We start from the raw sequence: 20677 nt of genomic DNA, 5'->3' as shown, positions 1-20677 counted from the left end.
CCTTGGCCTTTGCCACCCTTACCCTGGTGTGGAGCTGTACTGCAGGTCAGGTGGGATCAGTGTGGGTGCTTTGCATGGGTCAGGGCATGGACTGTGGAGGTCCAGACCCAGACAGAGATCAGGACTGCTTCTGACATGCTGCCTGTACATGCACCAGTAATGATTGCCCCAGCGTTACTCAGACGCCATCTTCGGTTTGAGCTCCTTTTGTGTCTCATAGCCGAGCTTTCTCCTTGGCCGCAGCAGCCCTTGCCCCAAAGTGGAGTTGCGTCTTGAAGCAAGAGGGGCTGGAGCAGTTGCTTGGTTCAGGCTGGGACACGTGCTGGGGCGGTCGCGGAAAACCGGCCACTCTCTCCACCTTGTTTTGGAAGTAAGTAACTGTGTCCATGCTCCCCACGAGTGGAGTCCCGGCTCCCCATAGCCCTCCTTTTAGTCCCAATGGCCCTCCAACCAGCCAAGGGGACTCGTCTTCCTGGTGTCAAACCCCAGGTAAGGGTGCCCAATGTGTGGCTTTAACTGCTCACTCCCCAGGGAGGGTCTCTACCTATGTCATCTCCCTTCTCTGCTGAGTCCCTTCCCAGGGGCACAGGTCCTGACCCAATAGCTTCTCTTCCCTTCCTACCTGATTCCATGTGGATCTTTCTTACAGCCTTGGTCGTGCAGGAGTCTTCCTGCCACTCCACTTTGTTTTCAACAAGAATTGTTCCACACGTAGATGTATTTTTGATGTGTTTGTGGGGGGAAGTGAGTTTTGCGTCTTCCCACCCGCCATTTTGATCTTCTACCCACAGCTCCCACTTTAGGTGTAGACTCTGACCATCCTCATTCAGTCAGAGTAATCTCTTCTTCCTTGGTTTCTTAGGAGCTGGTATGCAATCTGAGTAGGTCTGATCAAAAGGAACCCTGTGACTTTTGTTAGATGACTTGGGCAGGAGATACCCTGTTTCTTCTCCTGGATTCAAGTAAGGAAACATATAGCCTCAGGCTGCTTGCAATCAGCTTGTTTCCATGAGGTGATTCAGCCAGGGGACCAAGACAACACTTGGAGAGAAAGGCTTGCAGAAATCCTGGTTGAATAGGGCCTGAAGTCCAACTTCCCTTTGTATGGTTCAGTTATGCAGTATAGTGGTTGTTTAAGCCCCTTGGAGTTGGGTATTCTGTTACTTACAGCTAAAAAATCCTGACATACCAAATCACCCCTCACCTCAGAAAGTGACTCCCCTCACCCCAGAAGGAAGCTCCCTTTCCATGGCAGGGCTGGGTGGGCTTCCCTCACGGGCCCAAATCCAAATGTAGTCCTTTTCTGCTTTCCTTTCTTCTCTCAGTGCACAATTTCCATTTCTGGTCTCCTTTCTTTTCTTCCTCGTCTTTTTTTTTTTTTTTTAAGGCAGAATTAATTTGAATTTTCAACTTTATTTTTATTTTATTTCAGCAATACATATTCACAAGTTAGACAGTTAAATACTTATTAAGAGGAAAAAAGAAATCCCCACCTTATCCTCCCACACCCAACTTCTCTCCAAAGGCAATCCCTGTCAATGTTTTTCACTGTTTCTTCTGGGCTTTATCCTCTATTGTTAAATAACATTTTTATACAGATATTTGTCATTCTTTAGCTTTAGTTATTACAAATTTTCTGTGATAAAATATAGGAACATATATTTATTATACCCCTCCCCCCTCATACACATCCTCTCCCCCTCATTTCCTGAAAAAAGTTATATCACCGTATTTTGCTATTTACACTCTCTATGTAAATATTGTTCACAGCTGAGCCATGTAGTGTACCATGGTTATATTTCCTTGCTTAAACAACAATTTCTTTTTCCTTAGCATTTAATAATTGCATTGTCTTTTCACTTGTTTATTTTCATATGTATTTTTACTAGTTCATCCCACGCTATCCAAGAAAAATATAAATCCCTCCAACGTATGCAGATCAGTTAGTTTCTTGTTTTTCTGCTATGCACAAACGTGCTGGGAGTTTTCTTCATCTTACTCCTTGTTTGCTAGATGTCAGGTTTTCCTTTATCCTGGTTAATCTCTTATTTTAGAGAAGCAAATTCTCCAGTAGGTTTCTAATAAAAAGTGTGAGGGTGATAAAAACGTTGAGACTTTTCATACTGAAAACGTCTCTATCTACCCTCTCATTTATTGTTGGTTTCTCATGTTCAGGCCCTTTCCTCTGATGTGTGGTCGTCATTGACTGCTCATAATAAGAGTGAGGCTCTAACAGGTTGATTAGATGCTCTTGATGAGTAGAAGGGATTAGTTGCAGTGTGGGCTTCCTGTCCGGTAAGTAATAGGGCCAGCAGCAGCTTTTGTGTTGGGAGAATCCCCAAAAGTCTGTGTCTGTTGGTCTTTTTCCTTGAGTCGGGCAGTTTCTCCATAGGAGGAGCCTCCAGGCTTCTGTCTTGACAAGGTATGAGTCTGTCGGCATTCTTGCAGCTGAGTGAGGGAATGGCTCCGGGGCTCTTGTTCTCTAAAAGACTTTCCTTCAGTCCTTTGCTAGCTTCAGACCACCACCCTCCCACCCTCCACTCTGTCTTGGGGTCAACAACTCCAAAGAGAAAACTTCAGCCTCCAGTCTTCTCATGAGAGTGAGAAGCGGTAGGTACCTGATGGGGGCGGAGAACTCTAACTCAGACTTTCAACTAATCCTTATGGAGGTTTGCAAGGGGAATGGGAGGGAAAGCACCCAGCCAACCTCTCTGCACAGAGGTTTTTAAAACTCTTACGAAGTTGTGTGAACTTGAACAAGTTCCTTGATTTCATCTGTAAAATGAAGATGAAGGGCTTTGGTATGAGGGTTAAATGGAATTAACGGATGGGAAGTGCCTTGTGCAGTCTGCCCAGTACAGAGAGGGTACTCAATTGTTGGCAGTACAATGGTCATGGTGGTAGCAGTAGGTAGTCTCCTTAGCCTTGTTTCACTGCACAGAAAGGATCTCCCTCTGACAATCCAGTGCTTTGCTACACTCTCTCAGAAGAAAGCCACCCTACTCATGTTCTGCCAAAATGTTAATAGAATTTCAGGGGTACCACAATCTTTGCAACTTGCCTTCTACCCCACCCTCTCTCTGAGTGCCCAGCCAAACCCTTAGCACCACCTCCTCTGCTCTGGCTCCCATCCAAGTGGATTAACCTGCAGGATGGGAACTGCAGTGAACAGCCCGGGCCCAAATCTCAGGAGTCAAATGGATCCCCTTCTCTCCTATTCCACACATAATCCCTCCACCTGCTAGGGCAATGCCCCGGGTCTTCCTCCTACTCTTCTTGTTTTCCTCACCCCCTGACAAGAGAGAGGCATGCCCTTTGCCTTCAGTGTGCTAGAGACCCTCTCCTAGTACAAAATGAAATTCTTTTTTCCCCTTTCTCTCTTCTCCCTGTTTCTGTCCCTCTGTGCTTGTTGGGGACCTTGACTCTGCTTTTTTAGAGGACAGCCTTCCTCTTCACAGTCTTAAGTCTTTCTCCTGAGTTCTAAGGATGCTTTTCTTATCTGCTCTGGGGCCTCCAGTAGCTTTGTTAACTGGTTATGTCTCAGGGGATTGAAGAGGGAAGAGGAGAAGCTAGGAATGTTGGGGTGGCCTTAAAATTAAGAATTTAGAATGCCTAGTGGGCCAGAGATCTGGTACAGGATCCGATGAGAAGCAGCAGTCACCGTGCTCAGCATTTTTTCCCAGTCTGACATTTCAAGTTGCAAGACTCTGATAGGGATTTTTCCTGCTATACTCTCTATTTAGACTCAAACACTGAAGATACACTGAATGAAAATTCTGAAGTAGGTCTTATGAACAAAAGTCATGGTCAGTTCAATCTTGGGAATCGACCTTTGTTGGAAATGGTATAAATACACAGTCATTTGCAGACTACGTGTGAATGAAGGTGGACACAAGGACATAGGGACAGCCTCACCTAATAACCCCTCACACTCTTGTTTCCTTTTTTAACCACACACACACACAGGAAAGCTGCACTTTCTTTGCTGTGAATGACATTTCCTGAGTGTAGACTTTAGTCTGTCCTTAAAATTCTCGCCAGCAAAGTAATAGAGCAAAGGGTTGAAGCAGCTGTTGGCCGCTGCCAAAGCCAGTGTGACGGCCACAGCTTTATGCAGACTCTCTTTGCATTTATCCACTCTCCACTCGACTAAGTGGAGGGTTCTCAGTATATGATAGGGCAGGAAGCACAGGAGGAAGATGATCAAGGCAATGATGATGGTGGTTAGCGCTTTCCTGTGAGAAGGACGCAGCCCTAATTCTGGGACCTCCACCTTTAACAAAGCTCGAATGATCAGCAGGTAACAGATGCTGAGCGTGCAGAATGGCAGCAGAAAGCCCACCACCAAGGCAATGTGGTTCATGGTCTTCAGCTTAGTGGCTTTATTGGGATTCAGCTCCAAGCACGAGGTGACATTGCCCTTCAGCTCAGAGCCATTTTTCAGCAGCAGTGTTGAGGAGGCCGTGATAAAGATCCATATGGCCCCACATAAAATCCAGGCATTCCTGACGCTAGTGGCATGAAGGAGCCGCAGCGGGTGAACCGTTGCCAGGAAACGCACAACACTCAACACAGTCAGGAAATAAATGCTGCTGTACATGTTGACATACATAGAAAAAGACATAATTCTGCAGGTTAGGTCCCCGAATATCCAATTGGAGCCTCTGAGATAATAGTCAACCCTGAAGGGCAGTGTGGCTGTGAACAAGAGATCGGAAATGGCCAGATTTAGCATGAAAACGTTCACAGATGTGGACTTCTTATGAGGTTGCAGGAAAACATATATAGAAAAGCCATTCCCCAAGGCTCCCCAGATAAATATTGCCAGGTACACGATGGGGTAAAATTCTCTCTTGAAGGTTTCAATCGTACAGTTCCTGTTGCTATTGTGATTGCTGAAGTTGCCGTTGGGTTCCATTTCTGATATGGAGATGGACGGAGCTAAGGACACAGGTTTTCTCTCCATGCTGAATTAAAAAGAAACAGATACAGAAAGTTACTTCCTGCTGACATTTTCCCAGGTTTTAATGAAACAGAGAGAAATACTAGCTTCTCTTTGAAACGTGAGTCAAAAAATATTGGCTATATTTTACTATATGCTCACCCTTTTACTGTATGCTTATACTTTTACTATATGTCTTTACTGTATGCTTCATTACATTTCATGATAAATTTCTGGAATGCAGAATAAACATTAATTTATTTGGTTGAAGCTGAATCCTCAAACTGGGGGGACTTTTGCCCAGTGCCCAAATGAGAATCCTCCAAAGCTTGTCTCTGACCCTGGAGAAGGTCATCAATTACACAGCTTCTGCTCTGGAAGCTGACAAAGATTCTCTTCTTGATCAAACTCTAGCCAAGCTCTTCTGAGTCCTCTTCTCAACCAGGTGTCAACCTTGGCCTACATAGACTTGAATAACAGCTAACATAAAAGTGCTAATATGGTTTTTAACAGCTCAAGGCTGCATCTCTAGGATGACCATACCCTCCCATTCTTACATAGCCTGAGAAAACTCAAGCCTGATGAAAGAATTTTCTGTTTGTTCCAGCCCATACCTGGACACAGGGCCTCTGCCTCCAGCCTCTGTGGAAAGAGGTTAGAGCCTAACTTCTATAAGCTCCAGTTAGCAAACCCAGATGCTTTTCACTTGGATCAACCTTCCCTTCCTACTTTCTGTAATTTTTTTAAAAATTTATTTATTCTATTAATTTATTTTTGGCTGCGTTGGGTCTTGGTTGCTGTGCGCGGGCTTTCTCTAGTTGCGGCGAGCAGGGGCTACTCTTCATTGTGGCGCGTGGGCTTCTCATTGCGGTGGCTTCTCTTGTTGCGGAGCATGGGCTCTAGAGCGCAGGCTCAGTAGTTGTGGCACGTGGGCTTAGTTGCTCTGCAGCATGTGGGATTTTCCTGGACCCAGGCTCGAACCCGTGCCCCTGCACTGGCAGGCGGATTCTTAACCACTGCACCACCAAGCTCTACTTTCCGTAATTTTTTAATTCCCTGGCTCTACTGAGCCCCTGCTCACTCCCCTCTCCTTTCCTTCATTCTCTCCCTTTAAAACATCCAGTTAGCTCTGAGTTCAGTTCATGTTGGACTCTTTTCCCTATTGCAATAGTATATCACTGAATAAAACCTGTCTTACCACTTTAAGTAGTGTGCAGCTTTGTGTATCTTTGACCAAGCCTTGGTTTAAATGTAAATTCATTAGGCAGAGTTGTCATGGATAATCACATGGCTCTTAATTTCTTCTTTGCTGGCCAAAGAGAAATTTATACTCAACATTTCTTGCCTCACCTAGATAAACACTACAGAACAGCCCATGACTGCAGAGGTAGGGGGAACCTTCTGGATGTCTAGGAAAAAACAGGTAGATTGTGTGGGGGGGCGTATTTTCTTTGTCTGGGTATGATAGTCTGGACCCCTGTTTTTCAGAGTCTAAGAACTAATAACCATTTTCATTGCTTCAAAATCCTGCCTTTTTGAATCTAAGCCCCAAATTACACAAGCACAGATCCTATAATAATTCCTTCCTAACACTCTCTTTCTGAGATGTCCTAATTTCCCATGGTGTGCATTCTGCATTGATACCACAAATCAATAAACCCAACTGTGTTCAACTACAGGTTTGTTCCTATAGGCCTTTGACTAGAAGACACTGACTCTGAGAATTCACATAATGATCTAAAAACTAAAAGAAGTATGGTAAAACATTAGTTAAATTAACCTACCCAAAATATATGGTTTGTAAATACACTTCTGATGCAGTAAGTATGTTTTTCAATTCTCCTTCAGGGACCCGTGTGGAGGTGCAACTCAGAAAACACGGTTGGCATGTAAATAATGTAAAAAAAAAAAGTTTTTTCTTTAACTCAGCACTTCCCAAATTATCTTCCATAAACTACAAATTCCATGAGATGCTTTGTGTAAGAAAAGGCTTCTGTGTTCAGATCAGCCTGAGAAACACAGCAAGCTTTAGTGTCCCTCTCTTGGAGATTCATAACTCATGTTAAAGGCTCTAAGAGGTCCTAAAAGAAAAAAAAAGTCTTCTTAATAACAGAGTATGCCTCCTTTTTCTGACTCTGAAAACTTTTTTGCACACTAACACAATCTAATATCCCACAAATGTTCTACAAAATCTTCCCTGTGAAATGCTGATGTTATTATGTAATTTATCTAGAAAATGGTTTTGACAGAAAAAGAAGAGGATCCCTACTTAATGGGCCAGATCAGTCAACAAGGGTTCAAGTATCTGAAGTCAAGGGGTTCTAAGCATTTCCTACTGGGGAAATGAGCATTTCTGGGCAACCATTATGTTGTTTGTAAAAAATGGAGATTGTATTAGTTTTCTAGGGCTGCCTTAACAAAGTACCACACACTGGGGGGCATAAAGCAACATAAATGTATTTTCTCAAGTTCTGGAGGCCATAAGTCTGAAATCAAGGTGTCAGCAGGGCCATGCTTCTTTTGAAGGCTCTAGGGAAGAATTCTTTGCCTCTTCCAGCCTCTGGCGGTTACCCCCAGTCCATGGTATTCCTTGGCTTGTAGACGCATACGCCACGTGACTCTGTCACATGGTATTTTCCTTCTGTATCTTTCCATCATCTTCCTACTGTGTGTCCGTGTCTGTATCTTCTCCTCTTCTTATAAGAACACAGTCATGCTGGGCCTAGGACCTACCTTAATCCAATATGACCTCATCTTAACTAATCATACCTGCAAAGATCCTATTTCCAAATAAGACGACAGTGCTTATTTGGAACCTGGGGTGAGAACTTGCACGTATCTTTCAGGGGACATAGTTCAACCCACAGTAGGGATATGTAACGTATGTTTCATAGAGCTGCTGTCAGGATTACATGAGAGATAGAGAGAGTCTTACAGGGCACTTGGCACCGAGTAAGTGCTCCCTAGCTGCTCCACTCACATGAATCAGCGCAGGAATGATCTAGCTTCAACGTTTGTTATCCCACTGACCGCAGGGAAGAGTTGATGACCTCAATTCTCACATTCATATGGAAAGTAAAAAGTACACTCCTCTTGGTGTTTACTACAAAGGTATACTCTACAGAAACACTGATTACTCTCAGATTATTCTGACCTTTTTATTGTGAAACTATCTGAAGCCTTCTCCACTCCTTTGCTCTCAGTCTACCAGAGAACCTTCTGATGACCCCTCAGCTTAGTCAGGCCTCTCCGGAAGTGTGGACTGTGGCTCGTGAATGGAAGATTCCAGTAAAGTGAAATCGCCCATTGTAAATATACAAATCAGAATTCTGGGTAAAGGACTTCCCTGGTGGCGCAGTGGTTAAGAATCCACCTGCCAATGCAGGGGACACAGGTTCGAGCCCTGGTCCAGGAAGATCCCACATGCCGCGGAGCAACTAAGCCCATGTACCACAACTACTGAGCCTGTGCTCTACAGCCCACGAGCTACAACTATTGAGCCCGCGTGCCACAACTATTGAAGCCTACGTGCCTGGAGTCCATGCTCCACAACAAAAGAGAAGCCACCGCACTGAGAAGCCTGCACACCACGATGCAGAATAGCCCCCACTCACCGCAACTAGAGAAAGCCCAAGCGCAGCAACGAAGACCCAACTCAGCCAAAAATAAATAAATTAAAAAAAAAAAAAGAATTGTGGGTGAAAATTTAGACCCCTGTGAGTCTGGTTTGCGTAAATTGATTTTTTTGAGGCCTAGGAGTAGACTGACCGGATGCAATTTCTCCTATGCGAAGCTGATATGTCACATCCTATTTCTGAGATGACTCCAGGGCCTTAGCTCTGATTGCACAGATGATGGCTCTCCCTCCCCTTCTGATCTGTCTCACCAGCAAGTCTGAAGTTTCTAGCTTGGGTTGCAGGGAGAATGGTGAGGCCATTAGCTGGGCTTGGAGATACAGTTCAGAGAAATCATCACATAGAGGCTGGAAGTCTGTAGGCCTGACTTGGGAAAGGGAATACAGCAAAAACAGAAGCTTGGAGATTTTGTCTTAACATTAGAGAGAATTAGAGATTCTGTTGGTTGGCGGGGCCGAGACAGAAGGATCAAACCCCAAATCAGGTAGTACAGAGTTGAAATGCTAGAAATAGTACAGGCAGCATGCACAGACCATGAAGCCAACGTGGAGTTGGATTAGGTGTCACAGTTATGTGTCAGCTCTGGATGGGCAGAGCACTGGAACCAGGGTTAACACAGAGCTCAGAGGACAAAGAGGCAGGCAAGGGAGCTAAGCCTGAGGAATTCTCATGATGTGTTCCATTACAAATGGCCTTTTTTGAAAAGGACAGAGTCTTGTCCACACAGCCCTGACCTCGAAGCCAGGATTCAGATATAATCTTAGGAAAAGCTTATATCAGGAAAGGATCTGAAAAAGTAGAAATAGAGTTGAAAGCAATCAAATCCTTAAACTTTTCGACCATGAAGACCTTAAAACCACTTCTCCCATCTCAAGACCGACAGGGCCTGTAAATTGCAATGAGATGGGCAACCTGGGACCCCGCCCTGCACTCCTCCTTCACTGGGGGTGGCAAGTGTGCAAGGACAGCTACAGATGCTGGGGAAAGTCCCTTATCACAGGCAGAGCATGGGATCCAGCAGGTATGAGCACAGACAAGAGATCATAAAAACGATGGTAACAGTTGCTCCACAAGGGAATTGAGGGATATGGGGGGACCAACAACAGACCCTAGCAACAGGGACTTCTTGAGCAATTGGGGAGGAAGGCATAACTCATGAGGGAAGGTCAGTCTGCAAGCAGCAAGGCCCTTGTACTTCCAGGCCATGATGGAAGAAGAGGACTTTGGATCTGAGAGGAGGGTCGGCCATTGCAGGCAGGCCCTGAGTCATGGAGAACCTCAGTGCTGGACAATACTTTGGGCACAGAGATGCAGGCCAGGGACGCCAAGACAGAGGCCCTTTTCCCCTGTTGAGGTGGGGACCAAATCTTGGGAAAAAGAGAGATGCCCAATTTTAGAATCGAGGCACCAGATCAGGATCAGATCTACCCCAAGGGTAACACTGAGTCCCAGAGTTACTTCAATTCCTCTGCCTCAGATTGCGATTGGTTCTGGGCCCTGGAGGGGCTGGAGGGGGACGGGAGCGGGAGTGGTCCAAGGCTATCAAACAGCCCCACTTGTAGGAAGAGGATAACTACAGAAGCTGGGACTTTGGTTCCAAGAGCATCTTAATCTTTGCAAAGCTAAAGAAAGAAAATACACAAACACCCTTCCTAGAAGGCTCATTTAGCCAACCGCCACAGGCTAAAAGCAGGGCCAGCTCAGATCCAAAACTCCATTAAGCTCGCCACTTTCTCTTGAGAAATCTTTAAACCACTTTGATTGTTCTTTTCCGCCCATAAAAAATACACTTCACTACACCACACTGCAAACTTTCACTAGACTGTTTAAAAAAAAAAAAGAAAGAAAAGAAAAAGAAATGGCCTGTTAGAAGTGTCTGTAAAAATCAGCCAGACCAATTAAGTATGTGACAGGAAGCTGAGAAATAGATGAAGAGGTAAATTCAAGGAAAATTAGGACATAAATTGACAGTGTAATTTGCACTGCCTTAGAGGGAGAGCACAGCTTCCGGGACTGAAAGCGGTCTTGAGACAAAGAAAGAATTGAGGCTTTGTCTCTTGCAGCCTTACTGATAATAAAACAACAAAGAAGAAACAATGCAAAGCAGCAGCAGATGGAGATTCCAGATTTCAGGTATGAAGAAAACTAAACATGCTGCGTGACCAAAGGCTAATGAGGACGAAGAGCTTATGTGGATGATTAGAATGTTTTCATGGTCCCTGCAAAGCTGCAACTGTTCAAAACCTCACAGAAGTTATTTTTATTTATACTTAGAAAAAATATATATATTTTGATGCCTTGCCAGGATAGACCCTGTCACACATCCTGCCCCCATTATCAGCACTGACCAGGACTGTAAGTCCACAGGTGTGCTTACCTGCGGTTCTCAGGTAACAAGCCTGTGACCTGGCAGCAGAGCCCAAAGACCGAGGTCCTAAGATGCAGGGACACAGTTTGAGGAAGTGCAAATATGAGAGTCTAGGTGAGGCATGAAAGGAAGGACGAGGTGGGCAGAGGGTAGTTTGAGAATGACTTACATCCACACTGGGGAATTTGGGGTTTATCTTGACGGCAATGAGAGCCCTTGAATTGTGGGGAGCAGATCTGCATTTTAAAGGTGTGATTCTGGCAGCGGATGGAGGACCTTTTGGAAGAAGGCAAGCCTAGGTCCTGAGAGACACGTGGGGATGCTCTTGTGATGGTCCAGGAAAGAGGGGGTGAACATATCTGGATGAGATTGAGAGTAGAAAGGAAGGAGAGTTGACTGGAGTTGGGGATGGACTAATTATGGAAGGTCAGGGGCAGTTGGAGGTGGGGATGGTCAAGGATCCTCTCATGTATTTTGAGGGGGAGAAAGGTACATTACATTGATAAAAAGAACAGAAGAAGCATAAGAGGAAGTTGCTGTTTGGGGTGGTAAAATGAGTTCAAGTTGGGGCATTTTGAATTTGAAGCATTTATGAAACGGTCAACTACAAATTAGCACTTGCCATCTACCTCTACAAGGATTAAATCAGGTGCCACTGCAGCTGCTGACCTTCAACACCCCCTGAAAGGAGTTCAGGCTGGAGATCAGGAATGAGGCACTCGGTGCTCTGAGAAAAATTGGCAGAACAGGTCTTCAGATAGTTAGATATTTTCAGTAGCTGATTTTATGAGCCCAATTCTTGCATCTCCTCGTATCCAGAAAAGCACTAAATTCCTTCATGGTGACGTCTGCTCCTCGTGACTAGCAGAAACCCTGATGAGAACTTCTGCAAAAATATGTGCTTGATTGCATGTATTCCCCCTTCACCAAAATCACATATATATTGACCTCTTCCCCCCACCACCTCTTTGGAGCAGTTTCTCAGAGCTATCTGAAGTGCTGTCTCCCGGGCTGCAGTCCACATTTTGCCCCAACTAAAACTTAACTTGCAACTCTTGCATTGTACTTTTTTTTTTTTTTAAGTCGACAAAACACATGCAAGAACTGTCCCATTACAGTCTACAGCCTGATGAATTTAGGGGCCATCAGCACTTGGTACCTGAAGCCAGAAGAGTGGAGGAGCTCCTGCAGGGGTTTAAGAGCAGAGAAGGAAAGAGGGTCAAGAACAGAATCTCGGGGAACGTCAACAATTAAGGGACAGGCAGAGAGAATGGGAGCCTGGAAAGACGATTCGGAAAGACTGGCCGAATGATAAGACACGAATCAAGAAGGCAACTTCTGGGAATTCCCTGGTGGTCCAGTGGTTAGGGCTCCACGCTTTCACTGCTGAGGGCCCAGGTTAAAAAAAAAAAAAAAAAGAATGCAACTTCAAGGAGGGGGGAGTGGTCAGTGGGGTTAAAAAGTGTCAAGTGTCAGGAGATTTAGCAATAAGCTTATCAGCGTTCAGAGGGGGTGGGGCGGGACCCAAGGCCAGGAAGCTGATAAAGGAGCAGGGGTTGAGAAAGTGAACACTTTCTCAGAGGAGAGAGAGAACATCTCAGCTCAGCTTCTGTGAAGGGCTTGTTTTTGGAGGAAGTCAGGGAGGGAAGATGCATTCTCTTCTCTTGAGACACCTTCTTACTCTCAGCCCGTCTCCTGCAAATGACTTCAATGCCGTCTTCTGTTCATTTCTTGTCCTATCTTTTCAACATCAGACACCTGAACAGGGCTAGAGTAGAATGTACACCGAACCTGAAGTCCAGTAGATGTGATTTGACTCCCAACCGTCCCACTTTCTAGCTCTAAGACTTTGCACCCCTTGTCCCAGCAATACCTGTATTTTCGTAAATGAGATTCAGCTAGTGGAGCCTGCCACAAAGTGACAGATGGTGGGAAAAGCACAGAAGTCGGTCCTGGTCTGCCAGTTTCTAGGTACACATGGCCTTGACTAACACATCACTTAGCTTCTTTGGGGAACTGTGTCTGTAAAATGAGGGTAATGCTGCCCCTGGACTCCATATCAGAAAAGAGCTCTGAGAGGAGCAAATGCAATAATGGATGTAAAAGCACTTTGAAAACCGTAAAGCTGACATTATTGCTATTATTTTGCTGCTTCTTAACGTCGGGCAGCAGAAACCTGGATTTGCACTTCTTCAGGCACGTACCTGTGCCATTCACTCTGCTCTCTTTTATCTCTGCCTTTCCCCTCCTCTCTATCCCCCTCGTCCCCGATCTGCAGGGTGCCCAACTCTAGTCAAGCCAAATCCTCTTCTTCAACACCTGTATCACCTTCTGCATGTCACCTTACCCAACTGACACTTCTCACGGGTCTCTCTCTTTTTTATCACTCCTGCAGCACTTGTAAATCAACTACAGCAGCCTGAAATTAATTCTTCATGTGCTTTGATAGATACATCTCAGGCAGACATTACACTGGCCTTTCCAGATTATGAGACTTGCAAGAGGAAGAGACAGTCCTCTACTGATTTTGCATACCTTATTATGCCAAACACATATTTGAGGGAACTTGGTAAACTCCTAATCACTAGACAAATGAGTTGCCATAGCAGGCTCATAAAGTGCATGTGTTAGACACAGATTACAGAATCTGATGGTCCAGGTGAATTCACAGCCCCATTAGTCTTCTTCTCCTCCTCACTTACGTCTACGTCCAACCGCCATGTCCTTGTGGGTTTGAAGTTCTCCACAGTGGGAAGCTTCTGTTTTAATAACCCAACCTGCAAATCACAACTCTCTCCACAATAATGCTCTGTATCTTCCCTAATAACTTTAGAGCATAACTTGGATTTTAGCTCCCAGAGCTACTGCATACTGTGCAATGGCAAATAGAACATTCTTTTTGAAGTTCATAGAAATGTTGGTGTAAGGTCATAGAGCCAAAGCTGCCACTTTCAAGCTTGGGAATCTTGCACAAATAACTTATCTTCTCAGAGTCTCAGTTTCCTTATCTGTAAACAGCATAAAGAACGTGAAGTATTTTGCACAGGGTGAGCACACAATGACGTTTACTACTATGATTCAATCTCAAAGTGTGGGCTTAGGCATATGATTAAAGAGGCGAAAAGGATCTCAGAGCATTTGTAAAAATATAAAAGCAAAGGCTGAGAGATGATTTAATGATTAAAATGGAGAAAGGAATGACAAGGTTTCCTCTCTGCTGCAGGGAAGAAGTAGTAGAGCGGAAGGTAAGAACACAAACTCTGGTTTGAATCCTGGTTCTTTCACTCACCAGCCCTCTGTGACCTTGGACAGCCACCTTTATCTCCCGGCCTCAGATCCTTATCAGTAAAATAGAGATAATGAAGACAATAGTCCTTACTTCTCTGAGTTGTTGTGAGGATTAAGCAAGAAAACATGTGAGTGGCACTGAGGTCAGAGCCTGAACCAGAGGAGAAAGCAGCATATGTTAGTGAAACCTGGCACAGAAGCCTTTCTGTCCCCCTTTTCTTATAGGGAACAGACTCCAACCTCCATGACCTTCCCTGAGATCCAAAGGGCAGATTCAAACAGTTGCTAATCCGGGAAAGTGAGGGATGCAGAGACAAGGGAGGGGCAGCCAAGAAACAAGAGTGCAGCCTTGGGACAGGGTCCTGGTTCTGCCTCAAGGGATACACATAACAATGCCTTTAAGCTCTTCATAGAATTAAAACCCAACAAATGGAAGATGTCAGCATTCTTCATACTAGAGAAGACCACCTGAGGCCAGATTAAAGAAACCAGAGAAGCTCATTGAGAAGATTACCTGAGAGACCTGCCTGGAAGTCCAGTGGTTAAGACTCCGTGCTCCCAACGCAGGGGGCACGGTTTGATCCCCGGTCGGGGGAATCTAAGAGACCACATGCCACATTGGTATGGCCAAAAAAAAAGAAGCAGCAGATCACCTGAGACCAGATTAGGAGTGTAGGTGCTGCACACACGCTAATGTTGTTCAGCAGCCCCATCCTTGAATCATTTGCTCTAAAACTCATCCAATCCTCCTGGGTTGGGACACACAGTTTCAATGGCAGGAGTCCACTGTGTCCCCCACTGCCTGGCAAAGCAATAAAGCTATTCTTTTCTACTTCACCCAAAACTCTGTCTCCGAGATGTGATGCAGCACCAGTGCACAGAGGCTGAGCTTTCAGCATCATTAGCTGTTATTACTGCAAAGGCTCACAGACTTAGCTCCCTGAAGTTGTGCAGAGAGGATTCGACCCTCTGGATTGGAAGATTCTACAACCTCAAAATCCCAGAGGCCCTGGAGTACAAAACTAATATGCCCCACAAAACAGAGAAGTATCAGTGAGTGCCTCGTTTTTGAAATCCAACACTGCTGGCTCAGCCCTCAGTTGTAACTGGCTCCAAATGTCCTGGTGGAAGCGTAAAGCTTCGGAGACTTCTTTAGCCTCCCAGGAACAGTCTTGCACTTTTAGAATTTTTTCAAGGGATAAAGTGAATTAAATGCTTGGAGACCAAAACAGAAATACAAATGAAAAGATCTGAGATTACAACATCTTTTGAATGAGGAACTGAGCTGGTCTCCAGGCCTCCAGAATAAATAGGGAGCAGGGGTGTGAACAACCTGGGGCCCCGTTTCCATGCAGTCAGCACCTCAGAGCATTCTGCTACTGATCCCCCACCCTGTCTCTCCCCAAAATGCCTCAAAGTGCAAGTCAAGTCTCACACCACCAGCCTGATGCCCCTTTGCCTTCTGAATGCCGTTTACTTCCCCACACCTCATAGCTGTGAAGTCAGCCCATCGTTGAAAGGGGTGCTTGCAGATCTGCTGTAAACCAGTAGGTGTTAAATAGCATTTATGACTTTGGAAGTCCCCCAGGAGCAAATTCCCTAATTTACTTTCTCTGTGCTGCAAAGATCTCTTTAACAGCTCTGGGCCCCAGAGGGACTCCTCAGCCAGGGTCCTGGGCCTGATAATTCTCCCTGCAGGATGACCATGAAGTTTCCCCTCCAGGGCCTATGGCCTAAGTAGAGTTTCATTGTCTCATATCTGTCCTCTGGCTAGGAGTCCACATTTGGAAGATGCAAAGCTCGTAGGGCCCAACCTCTCCTCCCAGATCCCAACCAAACTGTGGCAGACTTGCCCCAGAGCTCGGCAGACAGAAAAGTCAATGTGTTCTTCCCAAGATTTCTGGGGGTTCCTGGAGAGCTTGAAGCCCTGAGGAGCAGTCTTTGGACCTGATCTGTTTTCCGTCAAGGGGAAGAGCTGAGTGAGTCTTTGCAGCAAGGGTGGGAATAGTCCCACCAGGCAGAGGATCCTTTGGGGGACCGAGTGCTCTGAGCAGTTTCCCGCTTGTAATCGCCTCCTCTCACTGGCTTCTATTACAAGGAAACTGTCCAGCCCCCCTTCACCATTCCTCCCCAGATTCCTCAGGAACCCACCAGGATTGGGCCAGTAGGAAGGGGGATATTGGTGATTAATCAGTCTTTCAGCCCGGTTTCCTGACTAAATTCTAGAAAGTTCAGATGAAGTTCAGAACCCTCCCAAATAACTTCTGAATTTCATTATCTTGGTTTTCTATTTTATTTCTAAAGACCAGACACACTCTATGGTATTAAGTTTCCTAATTAGAATCTTGTCTTGAAATCACAGGTATTGGGTTGTCAGCTTCTTAGCGATTCCTAACTGCTGCCGATCTACATGGGCCCTTTAGCTGACACCTGCCTCTCTCTCCTTCTAGCACTTTCCCTGATGCCTGAGAACCCACCAAAGCCTTCCTTGCCTGGACTCTGCCTCAGGCTGCTGGGCCCTCTTGAAATACTGCCTGTCAGGCCCCGTTTGGGGGGAGGCTGGACATGCAGTGCACAGTAGCTGTGGCCTTCTCCCACTAAAAGGAGAACTTTTGCTCAGACCACAGAGTGTGGGGTGAAATGACATCCATCACCCCAAATGCACATGGGCAGATGGAGGAAGAAGCACCTCAAGAAGAAGTGTATTGCCAGAGCTGCCATCAGGACAAAGACAGCATGGGTGAACACTGATAATCTGGAGAGTGCTGGTATGGTCAAGATATCAGATCTTTTAAGTAGCAGCGTCTTGCTGACGGTTTAGCAACAGCTGCCTTTTTTCTCTCTTTTGCTGACAAGCTTTTCCCCTCTATTTATCTGATCGGTCAGTTTGCATGTTCTCTTCTGAAATTCCGTTCTTGAGAATTTCCCTGTGCAAAAAGGTGCCTGTGGTCATGTTCATCCGAACCACTAACACTCAGGCCCCACAGTAACCAAACAACCACAAATTCAACACAGAGAAAACTTACCATGTAAGGAGAGCTCTGGGCTCCTTGGAGATATGGCTTCATTTTTTTTTTTTTAAAGCATCATTTTGACTTAGTGCTGTCTTCTCTCTGGCTCTCATAACTTCTCGGTTCTTCTACGTTAATAGAATATATAAGCCTATAAAGCTGATTGTGGATTTAATTTTATAAAAATACCTGAGCTTTTTAAAAAATTATTTATTTAGGCTGCTGCGGGTCTTTGTTGCAGCACGCGGGATCACCACTGTGGCACGCGGACTCTTAGTTGCAGCACGCATGTGGGATCTAGTTCCCTGACCAGGGATCGAACCTGGGCTCCCTGCGTTGGGAGCACAGAGTCCTAACCACTGGACCACAAGGGAAGTCCCAAACATTTTAAAAATCATTTTCGAATGCACTTCATCAGTGTATCAAGGAAGATGGGAGGTATCTGTTATTAACCCAATTTCTGATCCAAGAAAGGCCACAGAATCATTCTGCAGCTGAGTCTCTGATTTCCAAGTCTTCTGATTCCAAAGATAGAAAATCAGCAAGTATTATCTCAGAGGCCACTGCCCTACTCATTCCAATAATTTCCAAGGGATTGTGTCAGCATTAGGACTCTCCCCGTCCACAATCAAAGTGACTAAGTGACATGACTCAGGGGCTCCCCTAAAGCCCACTCACCCAAATGAAAACTCCCTCTCTGCCTTTCCCCTTAGCATTTCATATCCCATCATTAAATTCACTTCTTGGAGCAAAGGAATTATTTACCAAGGTAGTTAGTTAAACAGCACAGGATTCCTGGAAGGATTCAGAGGCGTTAAGAAGTCATAGGAAAATTTGGGGAGTAGATCCCAACAGGCTCCAAATCCTAGCTCTAGCCCTTACTGGTGGTGTGGGCATTAGCAAGTACTCAGCCTTTCGGTGTATTGGGGGGACCAGGCAGGCAGCACACTGAAATCCACGCCCCCCCAGCTGCACCGAGCCTGGCACATGGTACACTTTCAATACATTAGCAAGCCTACGTGAGCCTGACAGCTGCCAGGGGAAAAAAAGCCTAAGCACTTTTCAGTATGCCAGGTGCAGGATGCCTGTAAAGGACAGTAAGAAACTGATGAGAAGAAAATGTTTTCCTATGTCTCCAAAAATTGAAAACTAGGGGAATTGCCCAGGAAAGAGCCCTAGCCAGCTGCCAGTAGCCTGGGGACAGTGGGCTTTTGTGACCTAAAAAGGAGAGAGCAAGGGGCAAAGCTCACTGCCGGCTCCCCACTCCCCCAGACCACCCTGCCGCCCAGTGTCTCCTCTGAGGCAGACATGCCCTTATTACCGAAGGTTTTCACCAGCCCCTCCTTCCGTCACAGGGGCCAGCTCAGGGCCCTCCAATACGGACTGTCACCTCGCCACCACTCTCCTCAGTAAAATCCACTCCAGCTTCGTGGAACTTATTTCACTGCTCCGAACATAGCAGGTTCTGTTCGCCATTAATAAAATTTAATGGCAGTGGCCAGCTATTAAATGCCCACCTTGTCATTCATTGATCCTTGAAGAGTTTGCAAATGAAAGGAAGGCTGGCACCTTGGCGGAACACTAACAGACGCTGGACTTAATTCTGATACTTTTAGAACATTCTGGAGCCTCCACCTCTCTAACTTCTAACCACCAGTGCACTGGAAACAGACCCATCTCTTTAAAGCATTAGTAAATTGGAACTCTCAAGTAGATTCTCGTCTCAAGGGTTTATGGGATTGAGGTGGAGAACAGAAATTGCTAGAAGTTTGACGTTTCACCCAAATTACTTTTGCATTATTTATACAGTATTGAAAGGAAGATTTGGGCGGCTTGCCTGATAGTGTATCTCCCTTTCCCTTAAAGTGTATTACTCTCAGGTATGGATCAGAGACAGGAAAATATTTCAAATAACCTAGGTCGGCTGTTATCACGCTTGCCACCCATTAGAACCACCTGAGAAATTTTTGAAAGTTAAAAACAAACAAACAAAAACCAAACCAAACCAAACTAAAAAAACCTACAGATGACTGGCTCATCACCAGAGGTTAATTTTCAATTATTCTAAAGGTAATTTTCTAATCTCCCCAGGTGATTAGAATCAGGTGATTCTGACGGAATGTACAGCCAGAGTTGAGAACCACCGACTATGGTCCCAAAGGTTATAAGCAGATTATAAACACACACACAAACTCTTTCCCTCTCATTGTGCCTCTCAGTAAAACTGCTAAAATCTACATTCTCAAATCTAACTTCCTCTCCTCAAAAACCAAGACTCTGAATGGAAAAAATATATATCTGACGTAATCAAATGACCCACTCTATAAAAATAGGAAAAATGCTTTATGGCCCCAAATAGGGGAATGCTTGGGTAAAGTAGAGTAAATCTCCTCAATGCAATACTATGTAGCAATTTTAAATTATGATTATGAAGTATTTACAGCAATGTGGGAAAATGTATGCTCTAATGGATAAAAGGAATATAAATGTATCCATTGTGTACAAACACAACTATGAAAATCAACTAAAATCATAAGCAGACACCCAAAAAAGAATGGAAAGAAATGCCCTGAATATATCAATAGAAGCTGTGGTTTTTGCTTCCTTCTACTTCTTTGTACTTTCCCAATATTTTTTAAAATATCATGTATCTGGTAGAAAAAAGTTTATAGTAGAACAAAATAAACTTACTTTTTAAAAATTATTCTTCTTACTATGAAGCGATAAGCAAAGCATAATTCTTAAAAATGAGTTAACAAAGCAAAGATTAAAATGCTCACGAGTTTTCTTTCTTTCAGCTGCGTTGGCTCTGTCTCCTCTACCTTGTCTTCCTCCTCCAAGTAATTCAGCTTGCTCATTTCAAAGAAAAGTGAAACAGCAAACTGTATTTTATGAACAGTGTCAGCCAATAGCAAGAGAATAAGGAACTCTGGTCAGAAAGTCATCTGTGCTCTATAGAACTTTGGTGTGAGTGTGAAGAGGGTAAGATTTCCACTTAGGGACTACATCTAAAGGGAGAAACCTGCATTAGCCCTGCCCCTCTAATGACTGTTTTTATCAGCATCTTTCACAACAGATCAAGGGGATGTGATGGGCTAGACTCAGGGGTTTTAAGTGGCTTTTAGTTCTCCTAAATGTTTTTGTTTGCACACAGCAGTAACATCAGCACCACCTTATAAGTACAGCACTTCTGAGCTATTTAGAGCAATTTCCATCTCCCTCTTGCTTTTTCAACTTACTTGCATATGGGTGGAGGCCTTACCCATTCTGCTGAAAATGCTGTCAAAAGTTATCAATGGCATCCTCATTGCTCACATTAAAGGTCCTTTCTCAGTCCTCATCTTCCTTCCTCAATTTGTTCTGCGCAGTTAACCACTGCCAGTTCTCCTCGTCTCTCCAGCTCTCTCGGTTCTTATTCTATCCCTTGGATTGT

At 44.9% G+C, this 20677-nt stretch overlaps 1 protein-coding gene and 1 long non-coding RNA gene across 3 annotated transcripts; one reads left to right on the top strand and one right to left on the bottom strand.

Annotated features, from left to right (window-relative positions):
- The first annotated feature begins 246 nt into the window (after positions 1-246).
- Positions 247-8203, top strand: LOC309836090. Its single transcript, XR_014298094.1, has 3 exons — positions 247-370; positions 5550-5596; positions 8146-8203. It is a non-coding gene; the product is annotated as an uncharacterized lncRNA (long non-coding RNA).
- CYSLTR2 (cysteinyl leukotriene receptor 2) lies at positions 3812-20077 on the bottom strand. 2 transcript variants are annotated; one of them, XM_082675890.1, is made up of 2 exons: positions 20025-20077; positions 3812-4967 (listed from the first exon to the last, which is right to left on the bottom strand). In XM_082675890.1, exon 2 carries the CDS (start codon positions 4964-4966, stop codon positions 3947-3949), a length of 1020 nt encoding a protein of 339 aa, XP_082532016.1. In that variant the 5' UTR covers position 4967; positions 20025-20077; the 3' UTR covers positions 3812-3946. The 2 variants fall into 2 exon arrangements, with proteins under 2 accessions (XP_082532016.1, XP_082532017.1); XM_082675891.1 differs by lacking the exon at positions 20025-20077 and adding an exon at positions 17260-17265.
- Positions 20078-20677: the final 600 nt, after the last annotated feature.

Source organism: Grampus griseus (assembly GCF_964374135.1).
Source record: "Grampus griseus genome assembly, chromosome: 18".
Lineage (NCBI taxonomy): Eukaryota > Metazoa > Chordata > Mammalia > Artiodactyla > Delphinidae > Grampus > Grampus griseus.
The sequence above is the reverse complement of the archived record's forward strand: the minus strand, read 5'-3'. Positions and strand labels throughout refer to the sequence as shown.